The sequence below is a fragment of the Orcinus orca genome, chromosome 16 (assembly GCF_937001465.1).
Source record: "Orcinus orca chromosome 16, mOrcOrc1.1, whole genome shotgun sequence".
Classification (NCBI taxonomy): domain Eukaryota; kingdom Metazoa; phylum Chordata; class Mammalia; order Artiodactyla; family Delphinidae; genus Orcinus; species Orcinus orca.
The window spans coordinates 81,034,971-81,051,728 of NC_064574.1; the positions used below are offsets into that span (position 1 = coordinate 81,034,971).

General features: G+C 50.7%; 1 protein-coding gene across 2 annotated transcripts; it reads left to right on the forward strand.

The window, feature by feature from the left end:
• The first annotated feature begins 3,481 nt into the window (after positions 1 to 3,481).
• ACTL6B (actin like 6B) lies at positions 3,482 to 16,673 on the forward strand. 2 transcript variants are annotated; one of them, XM_004268866.3, is made up of 14 exons: positions 3,482 to 3,633; positions 4,081 to 4,157; positions 4,352 to 4,517; positions 4,822 to 4,922; positions 10,071 to 10,168; positions 10,829 to 10,923; positions 10,989 to 11,095; positions 11,761 to 11,850; positions 12,002 to 12,063; positions 12,182 to 12,296; positions 12,409 to 12,489; positions 12,587 to 12,682; positions 12,892 to 12,978; positions 16,382 to 16,673. In XM_004268866.3, the coding sequence occupies exons 1-14, from the start codon at positions 3,609 to 3,611 to the stop codon at positions 16,460 to 16,462; spliced, it is 1,281 nt and encodes a 426-aa protein (XP_004268914.1). In that variant the 5' UTR covers positions 3,482 to 3,608; the 3' UTR covers positions 16,463 to 16,673. The 2 variants fall into 2 exon arrangements, with proteins under 2 accessions (XP_004268914.1, XP_049554650.1); XM_049698693.1 differs by lacking the exon at positions 12,409 to 12,489.
• Positions 16,674 to 16,758: the final 85 nt, after the last annotated feature.

Genomic DNA, 16,758 nt, shown 5'->3' on the forward strand with positions numbered 1-16,758 from the left:
TTCAGGATAGTCCCTCTCTAATCAACCTACCAAATAGCTGCCAGGAGGTATCTTTCTAAAATGCAAGTTGGATCATATAACTTTGCTGTTCAAAACCATGCAGTAGTTCCCCACTGACTCCATGACGAGGGCCAAACTTTTTGCAAGACAGAGAGGCTGGGTCTTTTCCCCTCTATTAAGAATGCCTTCCACTCCCCATTCCAATTCTACTTCCTGTCAGCTGGGAAATTTTTCATTTTCTCAGTCTTAGTTTAAATATTGCTTCCCTAACTACGTCACTGTTTGTGCCCCACTGCAGTGCTGGCTCCGTGCCTATTGCAGTCTTTACTGGACTTTCTTTCTGGGCACTTGCCACCTGCACTAGGGGCTCCCTGGGAAGCCAGGGCACTTGGCTTGTCTGGAAGAGGGCTGGGTGAGAGCTCACCAAGCAATGAATAGACACAAACAAGATGCCAAATCCTATCCAAGGTGTGGGGTCTGGGGGTCATGGTCCTACCACCTTCAATATCATTACCAGGTGCTCAGGTTTGGCCAGTGTGAGAACCTCCAGATGACTTTATTGAGCTAATTGTTTAATCATCCATCTTCTAAAATAGACATTAAACTCAGTAAGAGTCACATCAAGTTATATGAGCCATTTTATTCCCAGTGCCTATCAGGCACCTGGAGAACATCTATGAAATGAATAGAAGTATGGCAACATTTTCCCCAGGACCAATACTCTTCACATGCCACAGTTCAAATCTCAGCTGTCCCTTACCAGCTGAGTGAACTTGGGCCAGTCATTTACCTCTCCATGCTTCTGTTTCCCTTGCAAAATGGAGATGATGATCGGGTCATTATGAGGACTAAATGACTTAATATTTGTAAAGCATTTATACAGTGCCTGGCACATAGCAGATGCTTTGTGTTTGCTAAGTAAAAACAGGGTTCAGGCATAAACGAGTCAGTCTTTTTTTTTTTTTTTTTTTGCGGTACGCGGGTCTCTCACTGTTGTGGCTTCTCCCCTTGCGGAGCACAGGCTCCGGACGCGCAGGCTCAGCGGCCATGGCTCACGGGCCCAGCCGCTCCGCCGCGTGTGGGATCTTCCTGGACCGGGGCACGAAGCCGTGTCCCCTGCATCAGCAGGCAGACTCTCAACCACTGCGCCACCAGGGAAGCCTAACGAGTCAGTCTTTGACTATTTTTCTAGTTTCATCTTCCCCTGACTGGTCTCTGCCACCAGCTCACCTCCAACTCTCCTATTTCCACATATGGACCTTTGCTCACACTGTTCTCTGGGTGGAAGACCTTTCCCACCTTGTTCACCAGTGACCCCTATTTATCCTTCACAATTCAAACTTCACTTTTAGAAGCCTCCCTGGACTCTCAGATACAGGTAGCCACTCCCTCCTCTGGGCCTCCATTTCACCCCACTTTCATGCATGTCTGAGCTCCCCACTGCACCAAGACTCCTTGAGAGCAGGGATATATCTTATGCACCTTAGTATTCCCATACCTTGTACAATGCCTGGCACATCGTAGGCATAAAAGATGTTTGTTGAATCAATGAATGGATGAATGAAATATATGAATAAACTTCACCTTAACCACTTCCATCATGCAATAGCATATCATGTCAGATCCTATGACAAATGGAAATTGGCCACAGTTGACTGGGCGGTAAATCAAGTCTAGTCGGTAGTTCACTGACTTTAGCTTTTCTACCAACCATGAGAGGAAAAATCATTTTACCAGATAGACTACAGATTTCTATGAATAAATGGATAATAATATTAAAGCCTCAAAAATGCCCTAGGGATTTTCTTAAGACACAGTGTTTGCTGAATAGCCCTGTGTGCCCAGCTCTTAGCCAGGAACTTGATTCTTGAGTCCTCACCACCACCTGTCCTACAAATGGGGACAGTGAAGCTTGCAGAGGGACATAGAGGTGTTATGAAACAAGGTCATCTGTCAACTGGCTGATGAGAGATGTGAGTTCTAGTCCTGGCTCTGCCCCAGTGGGCTGTGTGACCCAAGACAGGGCCCTGCCTCTATCTGGGGAAATCCCTATAAAATCTAGGAGTTGTATCCAGGATCAGTAAGGTTTCCCCTGACTGGGGTAGTTTCTGAATCTGAGATCCTGACTGGGATGGGGGAGAGGATAGTGGGAATTGACAAGGTGAATTTACAAGGAAAGTGAAGCAACACTATTCAATGTCAACAAAAAGGAGAGGTGCAGACCATGAATAGAATCACTTTCCCTCCAGTGTTCTCCTTTAATTCTCACCTCAGCATTTTGAAAGATGAAGAAATGAGGCGCTGAGAGGTTAAAGGGGCTGTTCCAATTCATCCAGGCCTCAATTTATAGAGGACAATGGCTGACCTAGGCTCACGCTGGGATATTTCTGTTTCCCAACTCCTGAATCAGCTCACCCCTCCCACTGAAGCCTCCAGTCTGGGGAGCCAGGCCTGGGCTCAGAACCACCCCTGGGCATGTGAAATGCCACTGTCGCCAGTGGGTAATGGATGAGCCAGCTCAAACCATCTGTCCTTTGGCTAAGGAAGGGTGGAGTCCCTTACGGAATGAGTATCTGATGAGCTGAGAACCTTCAGGGGCATTCGGCCGGCCATCACACAGAACCCTCTTCCAATGCTATCTCTGGTCTTATTGCCCCCACCCCTAAACAAGTAGGTGGGAGTGCCCCCAACACATGCACATATGCATATGCACACGAATGCTGACACACTCACATACGTACAGGCACACACCTACCCAGATGCTCACATAAGAGTCTCTCAGCTGAGCCAGGCTGTCAGAGCCACTCCTTCACCTTCTCTTTCAAAACTGCTGTGGAGATGGCCTCATGCCAGGAGCCAAGAAGGACCTAGGAGCCTATGAGGGGAAAATCTACTTGCTTGATAAATAACTCCTGAGAAGAACAGATGAAAAGAGAGGGAGAGGGAAAGGAAGCTAAAGCTGGGTTAGCTGAGCGCCATGTGTGAACGTGTGTACATGTGAATAAACGTGTGTATGTATAAGGCTCAGGCACCAGAGGACCAGCGAGGAAAAGAGGGACCATCAGAAAGACAAGGGTGGCAAGACACAGGGAGAAAATGGAGACAACCCCTTCCCGTACCTCTCCCCCTCCTTCCCTACCCTCCCTCTCCCAGTGATTTCATTCAGTCCTGGGTATGGCAGAACCTTGCTCAGGAGCCTGAGAATGGACGCGTCTCGGAGACGATGGCGCCCTTTTCTAGACCCCATTTTAAAAAGTAAGGGAGCAGGGTCCCCGTCAGTCACCCTACAGTCTCCGAATGGACAAGGTCTCCATCTCTTGCGTACTCCTGCTCTCTGCCAGCCTATCCCTTAGGGCCGGCCTCGAGGTCCTTGCTAATCCCGTCCCCGGCGCCTAAGGTTGAGGTGTCTGGCCCTTTAAAGCAGCGGCCCCCTGCCGGGTTATTGTCTGGCTTCTCAGCCTATCGGCGGCGCCGTTGGGGGCGGGGAACCTGGCCTCCCGATTGGCCGCCCCGCGCCCCGCCCCGCCCGGGGTCCCGGGAGCTGTCCGGCAGCCTCGGTGCTGATCCCGCCGCTGCCCACGGGCCGCGAGCAGCGCTGAGAGGGCACTATGAGCGGGGGCGTCTACGGCGGAGGTGAGCGAGCCTCGGGCTTCGGGCTCTCCAGCCTGGCGCGGCCTCGCCCGAATCCCAGCGCCCCGAACCCGCGAGACCCAAGCTCTGGGCACCCTGGGGCCTGGCACCTCGGCGCTCGAGCAGGTCTAGCCCCTGGTTTGTGTCCTGCGCCACTCCCACCTTCGACCCCCGCCCCCGGACGTTCGCGCGCACCGGGCCCAACCTCTCTACCATTCAACCCACCACCGCCCGGCCCCCAGCCCAGCAAGGAGAGTGGCCTGAAAACGGCCACTGAGCAGAAAGGGACTTTGGGGTCTTGACCCCCACTCCCAGGACCCTAAACTGTTGGCCGAGCTCCCACCCGCACCGTCCGGCGTTGAAGGTGGCTCTGCCCTGACCTCCTTTCGGAACAATCCAAGAGGAGAGAGTTTGGGAGAGATCCCCTCACAAGTCTGTCTCCCCGCACAGATGAGGTGGGGGCGCTGGTCTTTGACATTGGCTCCTTCTCAGTCCGCGCTGGGTACGCTGGGGAGGACTGCCCCAAGGTGAGCCTTCCAGCCCCCTCCCCAAAACCTAGGGCTCCCCTCCAGGCTTCCCAGTGATCCAGGGCTCTCGGAGCCCAGAGAGAAGCTTTGCTGAGTGGGAATGAGGGAGTAAACCCAGGGGTGGGCTGAGGGCCCTGCCATGGGCCTGGAACCGGGCAAGAGATTGATTTCTCTCCGCCCATGCCCCCCTCCAGGCTGACTTTCCCACCACAGTGGGGCTGCTGGCCGCGGAGGAGGGGGGCGGGCTGGAGTTGGAGGGGGAGAAGGAGAAGAAAGGGAAGATCTTTCACATCGACACCAATGCCCTCCACGTGCCTCGGGATGGAGCAGAGGTCATGTCACCCCTCAAGAATGGCATGAGTACGGGGCCCCCACCCACTGCCTCCTGACACAGACTCAGAGCCCACACCCAACAACCTGGGGCACAGCACCCCACATCCACAGAGTCTTCCTTGCAGCGACCCAAGTCCCAGGGATGCCCTTACTTCTTCCCACAGCTGCCTGGTTCCTAACCAGGGGCCACCAGATTCCTGGGAAGGGGGGACTTCTGCTGGAGCTTGTCTTATTTCCCCTCCCCCGGATTTTCCTTCCCTCCTTCCTTTCCTTCCTGTCCCTGGACTCCTGCCTGCCCACCCTCATCTCTCCACTGGTCTCCTGGCCCCAGTCGAGGACTGGGAGTGCTTCCGTGCGATCCTGGATCACACCTACAGCAAACACGTCAAGTCTGAGCCAAATCTACACCCAGTGCTCATGTCCGAGGCCCCGGTAAGTGCCTCATCCAGCTGCTAGTCAAGCCGTGGGGCCCACCATTCACCTCTCTCCTCAAGCCATCACTCACTCCACTTCGCTTTTCAAACTTTCCTTCCAACTCCATCATCTTCAACCACTTTCCTTCCTCCCTGGTTTAGTCTCCATGCCTTCCTCTCTCCTCCAGCTCTATCCACTTGCCCTTCCCCCAGTCAACCTTATACACTGCCCCACCACCCCAAGTCCTTTTATGACCTTTTAACTTACATTCTTTGTCAATATTATATATACATGTAAAGAATCAATTTGTTTTATAAAGTATGTTAAGAAAAAAAATGCCATTCATAGCCTCCTCCTTCTATTGCCCCTTTTCCAGAGGCAATTGCTCTTCTCTCTTTTAGCTTTTTTTTTTTTGCTATTACCTTTTAAAAAAATATTTATTTATTACTATTTCTTAATGAATTTATTTATTTTTGGCTGCGTTGGGTCTTTGTTGCTGCGTGCAGGCTTTCTCTAGTTGCAGTGAGTGAGGGCTACTCTCTGTTGCAGTGCGCAGGCTTCTTGCGGTGGCTTCTCTTGTTGCGGAGCGTAGGCTCTAGGTGCGTGGGCTCAGTAATTGTGGCTCACGGGCTCTAGAGTGCAGGCTCAGTAGTTGCGGCACACGGATTTAGTTGCTCCACGGCATGTGGGATCTTCCCGGACCAGGGCTCGAACCTATGTCCCCTGCATTGGCAGATGGAGTCTTAACCACTGCGCCATCAGGGAAGCCCCTGTTTATTTATTTATTTGGCTGCGTTGGATCTTAGTTGCGGCATGCTGGATCTTTCATTGCGGCACGGGCTCTTCGCTGTGGCCCACAGGTTCTCTCTAGTTGTGGTGTACGTATTTTCTCTCTCTCGTTGTGGCATGCAGGCTCCAGGGCGCATGGGCTCTCTAGTTGAGGCGTGTGGTCTTGTTTGCCCTGCAGCATGTGGGATCTTAGTTCCAAGACCAGGGATCAAACCCATGTGCCCTGCATTGTAAGGCAGATTCTTTACCACTGGACCACCAGGAAGTCCCGCCATTACCTTTTATATCTCTAAATATCACACTTAAATTGCTGATTGTGAATTTTTTAGCTTTAAACATTATCTGTGGATTTCCCACTATAGAAAATGAGCATTTGGCTCTCTTTCCTCCCCAGCCCACACCACACACATTTCTTATTTCTTACCTAAAGTACAGTTGTAGTTTAGGGTTTTGGGTTTTTTTAAGATCAATATTCAGTATTTACACTCTTATTATTATGTATGCTAATCAGGCCTGAACCAGGCAATGAACTGTGGTTTATTTTCCTTTCCTGTGCAACTTTTTGTTTTCTCTAGCACTGAAAATTGTCTTGGTTCTGTTTTCCTTAGTTTTTCTGTCTACTTAATAATGTGGCCCTAAATTATTCATCAGTTATCTATATCTTTTCTCAAGACATTAATTCTTTAAGGTGTTCTATCAATTTCATCTTCAAGAAATCTCCTCAGGAGCCCACTGACCTGCTCTACTTTGGACTAGTTACCTTCTACACAGAAGATGTAGCTATCATCCTGACATCTCCCTTCACCATCATCTTAAGGAAACACTTTGCCCCTCTCCTGTATTAGAAGTCCTGTTTCCTGTATCACATGACTCCTTTCCTTTATTTTCTTCCTTGTTTTTATGGGGCACATTTTCCACTAACTGCCTTAGAAAGGTCATAAGAAGTAACATTTTTGACACCTTGCATGTCTAACCCTGGATTGATAGTTTAGCTAGGTATAACACTCCAGGTTGGAAATCATTTTTCTTTGGAATCTTGAAGGCACTTCTCCAATGTCTTCTAGCATCTACTGTTACCATCAAGAAGGCCAAAAACATTTATTTCCTGATCCTTTGGTGTAACTTATTTTTCTTTCTTAGAGTTTATAAAATTTTCACTTTGTCCTCAGTGTTTTACAATTTCACAATATTATATGGGTTTATTTTTGTCCATGGCTCTGGACACCCAGTGTGTCACTTTATTTTGGAAACCTATGCCTTTCAACTCAGTGAAAAAAATTTAATTACTTATTTGATGATTTATTTCTTTCAATTTTCTCTATTCTCTCTTTTGAGAAATCCTATTATTTGGATTTTGTACCTCCTGAACTGGTCTCCTAATGTTCTCGTCTTTTCTGTTATGTTTTCCATCTCTTTATCTTTTTCCTCTTATTTCCAAGATATTCCCTCACTTTGTTTTTCACCTCTTCTATTGAGTTTTTTGGGTTTTTTTTTTGTTTGTTTTTTTGCTGTACACGGGCCTCTCACTGTTGTGGCCTCTCCCGTTGTGGAGCACAGGCTCTGGACGCACAGGCTCAGAGGCCATGGCTCATGCGCCTAGCCGCTCCACGGCATGTGGGATCTTCCCGGACCGGGGCACAAACCCGCGTCCCCTGCATCGGCAGGCGGACTCTCAACCACTGCGCCACCAGGGAAGCCCCTATTGAGTTTTTAATTCATTCCTGCTCCTGTATTTTTATTTTCCGGGAGGTCTTTATTATTCCATGAATGTTACTCTTTAGAGCATCCTATTTTTATTTCATGGGTGCAATATTATTTGTTATCTCATAGGGATATTATTAGTTTTGTCTTTGGAAGTTTTCATCTCCTTGTATACTTATTGTTCTTCCAAGTTGCTTTTTTTCCCTGCCCTTTCTTGGGAGTCTTTATCTCATTTCCTAGGTTTTTCTCAAATTTCCACAAATCCTTGGTTGTCCGCATATGTTTAGGAATGGGGGACTAAAAAGCTGATTGGGCAGGGGGACTTGCTGACTGCAGTCTTTGTTATAGGATGGTCTGACTGGGATGTTGCATCTTTAGATCTTTGATGTAACTCACAGGGAAGACTTCCAACCTGAAGACAGGACTGCCCAACCCCTTTCTGGAAGCCAAGTGAGCAAATAGGGCTGATGTTATCAGCATTCAATATGCATGGCATCACTTAATTCCCCTCTTTTAAGTATAGTGTCCTCACTCCCAACAGTGACAAGTGTCCCACCAGTTCAGAGACCTTCAGTTTTACTCTCTCCAGAGAATAAATTTCCACTCTTCTGCTGAGGTTGGAGTGGGCAATAGCCTAGTGCCATGGAATTAGGATGAGAGTTTAGGGATCTGTTACTTGAATAGTTTTAAACAATCTTATTTTATTTCCCCTTTCCTTCCACTTCCAGAGCTACCTGAAACTACCAATTCCCAATCCCTGTGAGGATTCTGCCATTTAGCACAGGCTGTTGTTGGCTTTTTCCACTACCAGTTTAGGAGTCAGCATTCTTGAATCTGTTAAGTCAGTTACTGCTCACCTAACTGATTTCCAACCTTCAAAAATTTGTTGCTGTTTTCTCATTTCTTGTTCTTCTCAAGCTTTAAGGGTTTATGCCTCTCTGTCTCTCTCTCAGGTAAAATTCGCATGACATAAAATTAACCTTTTTTAAGTTAAAAATTCAGTGGCATCTAATACATTCACAATGTTCTGCAACCATCACCTCTATCTAGTTTCAAAACATTTTCATCGGCTTCCCTGGTGGCGCAGTGGTTGAGAGTCCGCCTGCCGATGCAGGGGACACGGGTTCGTGCCCCGGTCCGAGAAGATCCCACATGCCGTGGAGCAGTTGGGCACGTGAGCCATGGCTGCTGAGCCTGCGCGTCCGGAGCCTGTGCTCCACAACGGGAGAGACCACAACAGTGAGAGAGTCCCGCGTACCGGAAAAAAAAAAAAAAAAAAAAACACACACATTTTCATCACCCCCAAAGAAAACCCATTTTCATTTAGCAGTTTCTCTCCACTCCCCCTGCCCCCAGCCCTTGGCAACCATCAGTTGGTTTTCTGTCTCTATGGCTATATCTATTCTGGATCATTCATATAAATGGAATCATACAGTATGTGACTTTTTATGTCTGTATTAACGTTTTCGAGGTTCATTTATGTTGTAGCTGACTGAGTGATATTCCATTGTATGGATATACCACAATTTGTTTTACCGTTCATCTGCTGATGGACATTTGAGTTATTTCCACCTTGGCTGTTGTGAATAGAGCTGCTGTGGGCAGCTGTGTACAAGGATTTGTTTGAGCACCTGTTTGCAATTCCATTGGGTGTATAACTAGGAGTGAAATTGCTGGGGCATGTGATAATTCTATGTTAATTTTTTGAGGAACTGCCAATCATTTTCTACAGCTGAGCCATGTAACCTCCCCAACAGCAATGGACAAGGGTTCTGATGTCTCCACATCCTTTCCAACACTTGTTATTCTCTGTTTTTTCGTTTTGTCTTGTTTTTAAATTATTATCACCACCCTAGTGGGTGTGAAGTGGAATCTCATTGTCCTTTTGATTTGCATTTCCCTAATGGCCAAAAATATTGAGTATCTTTTTTTTTTTTTTTTTTTTGCGGTACGCAGGCCTCTCACTTTTGTGGCCTCTCCCGTTGCGGAGCACAGGCTCCAGATGCACAGGCTCAGTGGCCATGGCTCACGGGCCTAGCCGCTCTGCGGCATGTGGAATCTTCCTGGACCGGGGCACGAACCCGTGTCCCCTGCATCAGCAGGCAGACTCTCAACCACTTTGCCACCAGGGAAGCCCTGAGCATCTTTTTATGTGCCTGTTGGCTTTTGTGAGTTTGGGGTTTTTTTGTTGTTGTTTTTTAAATTAATTCCCGCTCTATTATAGTTTTGCTGGGACCTTGGGAGGGAATAAAAGTAGATGTTTGTATTCAATCCAACATTTTTACCCAGAAATCTTCTTCCTCAGCTTTCTTGCCTCTGAGATGATTAGAGTGAGGAAGAGGGATGTACTGGCGGCGGGGGGTGGGGGTGCTGAAGTGTGTATTGCACAATCAAGAGTACTGGGCTACGAGTCAAGAGACTGTGACTCTAGACTCAGCTCTACCGAGAGCTTTCTGTGTGATCCGGGCCAGTTTCCCTCCCTGAGTTTTGTTTTCTTCGGTTGAGTTTGAATTGTGATCTTTAAAGCTCTTTATAGTTCTCACATTCTAAAGATCTCTGAGGGTCAGGGGACCTGCCCTCTGTCCTCAGCGCAAGATACGTGTTGGGGTGGCGGGTATGTACGTGGATCGGTGCCTTTCCCTTCCTGAATCTTCCCCTCTTGCACTTTCTCCTCAGTGGAACACACGGGCCAAGCGGGAGAAGCTGACGGAGCTGATGTTCGAGCAGTACAACATTCCTGCCTTCTTCTTGTGCAAGACAGCTGTGCTTACTGCGTATCCACTGGGTTAAGCTACTCTGCTGGAGTGGAGGGTCAGGGTGGGGTGTGTGGCGTTCTGAGCCGGAGGCTGGGTCTGATTCTATGGAGAGTAATATCCTGGATGGGCAGACAGCCCCCTGAGCCCCATTAGTGCAGAGGGCCCCTGGGGGCTAAGTGCCTTGGACCTTGGGGTGGCCAGCTCAGCGGCCCTTTCCCATTCCTTGGATCAGGCTGGGCATTGAGAGTAAGGACAAGTAGACAGCAGGTGCTGGGGCTGGAGGGAGGAGGGAAGGGTATATGACACTGAGGTGTTTGTTCCCTTCCCAAGCAACCAATCAGCATTTATTTTATTTAAGGATCTGCCTTGCATTGAACCCTATGCTAGGCGGTGGGGCGATATAGCCCCTAATTTCAGAGAGCCCATGGGACATAGAACTAAACCTAAAGAGAGGCTGGGAGCTCAAAAGGAAGGAATAGAGGGAGAGAGTGTGATTCGGACAAGAAAAAAGTGACAAGGGTCTCAGCTGCCTTTCTCTAGCAGATGGGTCGCAAACTAGAAGGAGAGATTTGCAGACTGGGAATGGGCTGGATCCAGGAAAGAAGAGAGTGACTAGGCCAGGTTCGGGTCCCAGCCCCCTCTTGCTGCTGTCTCTTTGACCTACCCATCCCACACCAGCTTTGCAAATGGACGCTCCACAGGTCTGGTGCTGGACAGTGGGGCCACCCACACCACGGCCATTCCAGTGCACGATGGCTACGTCCTGCAGCAAGGTGGGGCCTCGGCAGGGGTCGGGGGTGCCTTGAGGGACCAGGTCCTGACACCCCCTCCTTTCCAGGCATTGTCAAGTCACCCCTGGCAGGGGACTTCATCTCCATGCAGTGCCGAGAGCTCTTCCAGGAAATGGCAATTGATATCATCCCGCCTTACATGATCGCAGCCAAGGTGGGGCCTCTGGGATGTCCTGGGCACTGACCCGTCAGATATCAGGGTGGGGAGCAGCCAGGCCCCAGAAGGACCCTCAGCCCTCAATTTGCCATTGAGGCATCAGAGATCTGGACAGGCTGAGGGATATGGCCGAGGTCCCACAGTCAACTGCTAGCAGGATGTGTATGTGAGGGCCAGTGTGGTGGGTACTGGGGTCCAGTAGACCCAGGTTCAAGGTCTGCTTCTGCCACAGAAGAGCTGTGTGACCTAGAGCATGAGACTGAAGCTCCCAAGCCTCAGTTTCCTCCCCTGTAAAATGGAATAACAGCATGTAGGGCTGCCGCGAGTGTTAAATGAGACACTGCGTGCAAGGGATCCCCACGTGGAACATGGATCCGTAAAAGGCTGTTTCCTTAAGGTCTGGCCACCTACTGGATTCCCCAGGCCCTCAGTGTTCTCTGACCAAAGCCTTTCAGATCAGCTGTACCCGCTGCACACATGGCATCTGTGGGGATGGGCTCTGCCCGTTCTCTCTCCTCTAACAGGGAAGGGGGAGAAACACCTTTTCTGGGCAACAGAGCAGAGAGCCCAGTGCTCATTAGCTGCAGAGCTGGCAGGTATGGTCAGGGTAGGCTGGGCCAGTGTGGGATGGGGTAGGGTGTTCACAGGCTGTGTCCCCACAGGAGCCCGTACGGGAGGGCGCCCCCCCAAACTGGAAGAAGAAGGAGAAGTTACCCCAGGTTTCCAAGTCCTGGCATAACTACATGTGCAATGTGAGGCGCTGGAGAAATCCCCCCAAACCCCCGCGCCCCCCACCTCCTAGTCCCCTGCCATGAGCCGCGGGGAGGGACAGAGGTCCAGCAGGTGGAGTGGGGCGGGCCCTGAGATGGGAACCCAGCCCTCACCACCTCCCCGGGTTCTCAGGAGGTGATCCAGGACTTCCAGGCCTCCGTGCTGCAGGTCTCGGACTCCCCCTATGATGAGCAGTAAGTGCAGCTCATGGCTGGGGGGTGCGGGGTGGAAAGGGGGCAGGCCTGGAGCTCAGGGGGGACCGCTGGTCTTTTGGGAGCACCCCCAAGCAGAGTCTTGCTCCTTCCTGGGCAGGGTGGCTGCGCAGATGCCCACAGTGCACTACGAGATGCCCAACGGCTACAACACAGACTATGGTGCGGAGCGACTCCGCATCCCTGAGGGCCTGTTTGATCCCTCCAATGTCAAGGTGGGGCTGGGTGGAGGGCCCTGGATCCCGGGGTGTGGGAGAAGCTGGGAAGGATCACAGAGGTCTGGGAGAGGGGACAGAGGGCCCGAAGCCCAGTCACCTTTCTCTGCAGGGCCTTTCGGGGAACACCATGCTAGGTGTGGGCCACGTGGTGACCACCAGCATCGGCATGTGCGACATTGACATTCGCCCGGTGAGGCCCAAGCCTGAGTCTTGGCAGAGGGGCCCAGGAGAAGCTGGGGGAGGGGGGGGCTGTCCCGTGACTGCTCACTCCTCCTCCCTGCTCTCAGGGCCTGTACGGCAGTGTCATTGTCACTGGTGGGAACACGCTGCTCCAAGGCTTCACTGACAGGCTCAATCGAGAGCTTTCCCAGAAGACTCCACCGGTAGGAACCCACCCCTGGCCAGGGCTCTGGACTCCAGTCCTGGCTCAGCCCTTCAGGACCAAGTCCTTCCTCCTTCCCACACATCAAGCAAACGTTCTGGCCACCAGAGTGGCCCCTTCCTGCTGTGGCTTCCCAGTCTTCCCTACCCGCAGCCCTGTCCCTTCCCAGAAGCCAGGTGTCTGCTTCCCCCAGCCCCTCTTTCTCCCCAGAGCATGAGACTGAAGCTCATCGCCAGCAACAGCACCATGGAGCGCAAGTTCAGCCCCTGGATCGGGGGCTCCATCCTGGCCTCACTGGTGAGAGGGGAGGGGCCTGGCCTAGCGCTGAATGTGGGGAAGGGCAGATCCAGACAGCCCCCATCGCCTTGCCTGCCTCCTCATTCATTCATTCAACAACCATTTATGAAAGGGCAGTCACTGCTCCCAGAAAGGTGGATCCTACCTCAGGACACAAATCAGGGAGCGGAGGACAGGAAGCCGGAGAGGTTGGCTGGGATGAGATTGTGGTGGCCCTGTGTGCCAGGGTGAGACCCTGAAGGTTTGGGGCAAGGTGATGTGATGGCCACAGGCACGTTTGGGAAGGTTATGTCAGACATGAGTCTTTGGGGATCAGGGTATGAGCCGGATGTGAGGGGACCTTGCCAGGAGGTTCTTCCTATTGTCCTGGAGTCATGGAATGGGTAGCAGTGGGGATGGGGTGGTGAGCAAGGGGCAAACAGAAGGAGGCTGGCAGGTTGGTTCTGGGGCGGTAGGTGGGGAGTTCAGTCTGGACCAGCTGCTGGGGTAGGGGCAAGACGCTGAGCGAGAGGTGAAGATGCAAACTGCATCTGGGGGTGCAGGTGTCAGCCACACAGAGTGGGACAGCAGGGCCATAACAGGACAAGGAGGATATCCACTAGAGTGTGTACCCCCAAGGAGAAAGAAACAATGGTCAGAGTGACAGGAGACTGAACCCCTGAAGTTAGCTCAGGGCTGAGAGTGTGTCAGTCACAAGTTGTTGAGGGCCTCCTGTGCACCTGAAGTGGACAGACAGCCAGACCTAGTCCCCGCCTCTGTGCGTGGGAACAGTCTGGAAGCTGAGACGATTAAACAGGAGGTCATCACCAAGTGTGGGGTGTTCCTTCAAAGGAAGACTTGATTTTGTTCAGGGGTCATGAAGGGCCTCTAAGGGGCACTCAAGCTGAGATGAAAGTGTGAGTAAGAACTTATGAGGCGAAGTGGGAGAGAGGGTGCTTGGCTCCTGGGGGGAGCTAGGGAAGGCCAAAGGCAGTGGGCAGATGCTGTGAGATCTCAGTTGAGTGAACTCACTTGGGCTGCAGAGCAGAGAGTGGATTGGAGAGGGCTGCTGTGGTCTCCACTGTGACCTGCGTTTGATGGCGGAGCAGATATCGGGGTGGAATTGAAAGCTTATCAGAGGTCTGACTGACAGAATGTGGACACTGTTTGGATATGCGAGGTAAGGGGGAACCGGCTCAAGGACGAGGCCCAGGATGCTAGATCCTGGCAGTGCTGTCCAAGAGGAATGTAATGTGAGCCACATAGGTCATTTAAAATGTTTTAGTAGCCATAATTAAAAAGAGTCCAAAGAAACACGTGAAATTAAGTTTTAAGAATATATTGTATTTAATCCAGTATATCCAAAGTATTATCATTTCAATATGTCATCAATATAAAAGTTAAGATGTTTTACATTCTTTTCCCTGGGTTTAGTCTTCAGTATCTGGTATATATTCGACATGTGGAGCATATCTCATTTCGGACTAGCCACACTTCAAGTGCTCAATAGCTCCATTTCAAATGTTCCATGTAGCAAATGGCCACTGGATTTGGACAGGGCAACTGTAGAAGGTGAGAATGACCAGAGAAGCAGGTTTGGGGCAGGTGTGGGCGAAGATAGTGAACACAGTTGTGGACATGTTGAGGGTGAGGTCCTAGGGGACACTGAGGAGGAGGTGTCCAAAGACAGCTGAGTACAGTAAGTCCCCTACTTACGAACCTTCGGGTTTCGAACTTTCAAAGATGCGAATGTTCGCATGTCCAATCACATAGTTAGTTCACGTGTCTGGCGTACATTGTCACATGCGTGCATCCTCCACAAGTGATTTGCTTTTGTGTACTTTACTGTACAGTACTGTATAGAGTACAGTAGTATAGTACTTGTAAAAAATAGAAGTGTTCATTTCATCGGCACTAGTGCAGAACTTCTTAGAATATGCAACCTTAGCATAAAATATTTCTGTAAAAATTATATTTCAAGCCCATAAAATAATTTCACTCTGAAGAATTTTGAATAGGAATGTACATTAGATAGTATAGATATTGGAATGATAGATAAAAATCAGATATCATCTTTTTTTTCTTTTTTAAAGTTTTTTTATTAATTAACTTATTTATTTTTGTCTGTGTTGGGTCTTCGTTTCTGTGCGAGGGCTTTCTCTAGTTGTGGCGAGCGGGGGCCACTCTTCATCGCGGTGCGCGGGCCTCTCACTGTCGCGGCCTCTCTTGTTGCGGAGCACAGGCTCCAGACGCGCAGGCTCAGTAGTTGTGGCTCACGGGCCTAGTTGCTCCGCGGCATGTGGGATCCTCCCAGAGCAGGGCTCGAACCCGTGTCCCCTGCATTAGCAGGCGGATTCTCAACCACTGCGCCACCAGGGAAGCCCCCAGATATCATCTTTTTAATCCAGTTACTTCACTGTGACCACCTTTGTCAAAACTGCGTTCAGTATTATGTGTGGTCTTCATGATTTCTTTGTATCCCTAGTATCTATATTTATTTCAGCAGACATAATATACTTGTGGGAAAAGTATTATAAACCTATTAAAGTACGGTACTATATAGCCGATTGTGTTAGTTGGGTACCTAGGCTAACTTTGTTAGACTTAGAAACAAATTGGACTTAAGAACATGCTCTCAGAAGGAAACTCGTTGGTATGTAGGGGCCTTACTGTATTTGGGTCTGGAACTCAGCGCAGAGATCTGCACTGGAAACCAGAGATGGTGGGAAGGGTGGGGCCTTGGCACGTGAGCAGAAGGGAGGGGAATGACCTGGTCCAGGAAGGTGTGTTCTTCCTGGACACGCCAAGGGACAGAAGCAGGGACACACACACTAACTTTCAGGCAGAGGCAGGACAACCACAGAGAGGGTGCAGTCTGAAATGCCAGGACTGGAGACCCTCAAGGCGCTTGTTTCAGCGGGAGGGTGGAGGTGGGGCGCCAAAGTGACGACATCCTAATATCCTGATGTTAGGTGGTGTCGGAATGGTGGGGAGGGAGGAGGAAAGATTTTTCTTGGGATGGAGGGCGACTTGGCGTGTTTGGAAGGCCTGACGGAGTGATAGGGTATCTGGTGGAGAATGGATGTGGAGTGTTGGGGCGCCCGTTGGCTGGCCTGGGGCTGTAAGCTCCACCTCCCAGCTCGAGAACAGCCCTCGGCCCCGGGCAGACTGGTGCTCAATAAATACTTGTTGAATGAATGAATCGTGGATTGAACGATATGAAGCAGGTATTCGCCCTCTGAATACGAAGGAGGGGACAGGAAGATGGGGACAGGAAGATGGGTTAAGTTGGTGGCTGTGGGAGGGCTGTGGGCTTGAGAGGAGGAGGTTCCGAGGGGTCGAGCCTGCGCGGGAGGCGTGTGGGGAGGCGCTTCTCCCTCTCTCCAGAGCCTCCCCGACCGCCGATGTCGCCCCCCCGACCCAGGGCACTTTCCAGCAAATGTGGATCTCCAAGCAGGAATATGAGGAGGGCGGGAAGCAGTGTGTGGAGCGGAAGTGCCCCTGAGGGCGCCCGCTCCCCGTCCACAGGCCCGCCTGCAGCGGTGGGGGAGGGAACGCGAAAGCAAGGAGATGGTTTCCCCCACCTCTGCTCCGCCAGCGCAGACCGAAGCCCCCAACGCTCCCAGCGCCCGCTTTTCTTCCCTTCCCCACTCGTCCTCTTAGATTGTGATGTTTCTGGGTTGAAAGGAGTAAAAATGTTTTAAGAAAAAAAAAAAGTTGGCCTCTTTGGGGGTGGGCAGTGGGGGCAGGGGTCTGGAGAGAGGAGAAGGGAGGACCACCACACCTATACCCATTCGGAAT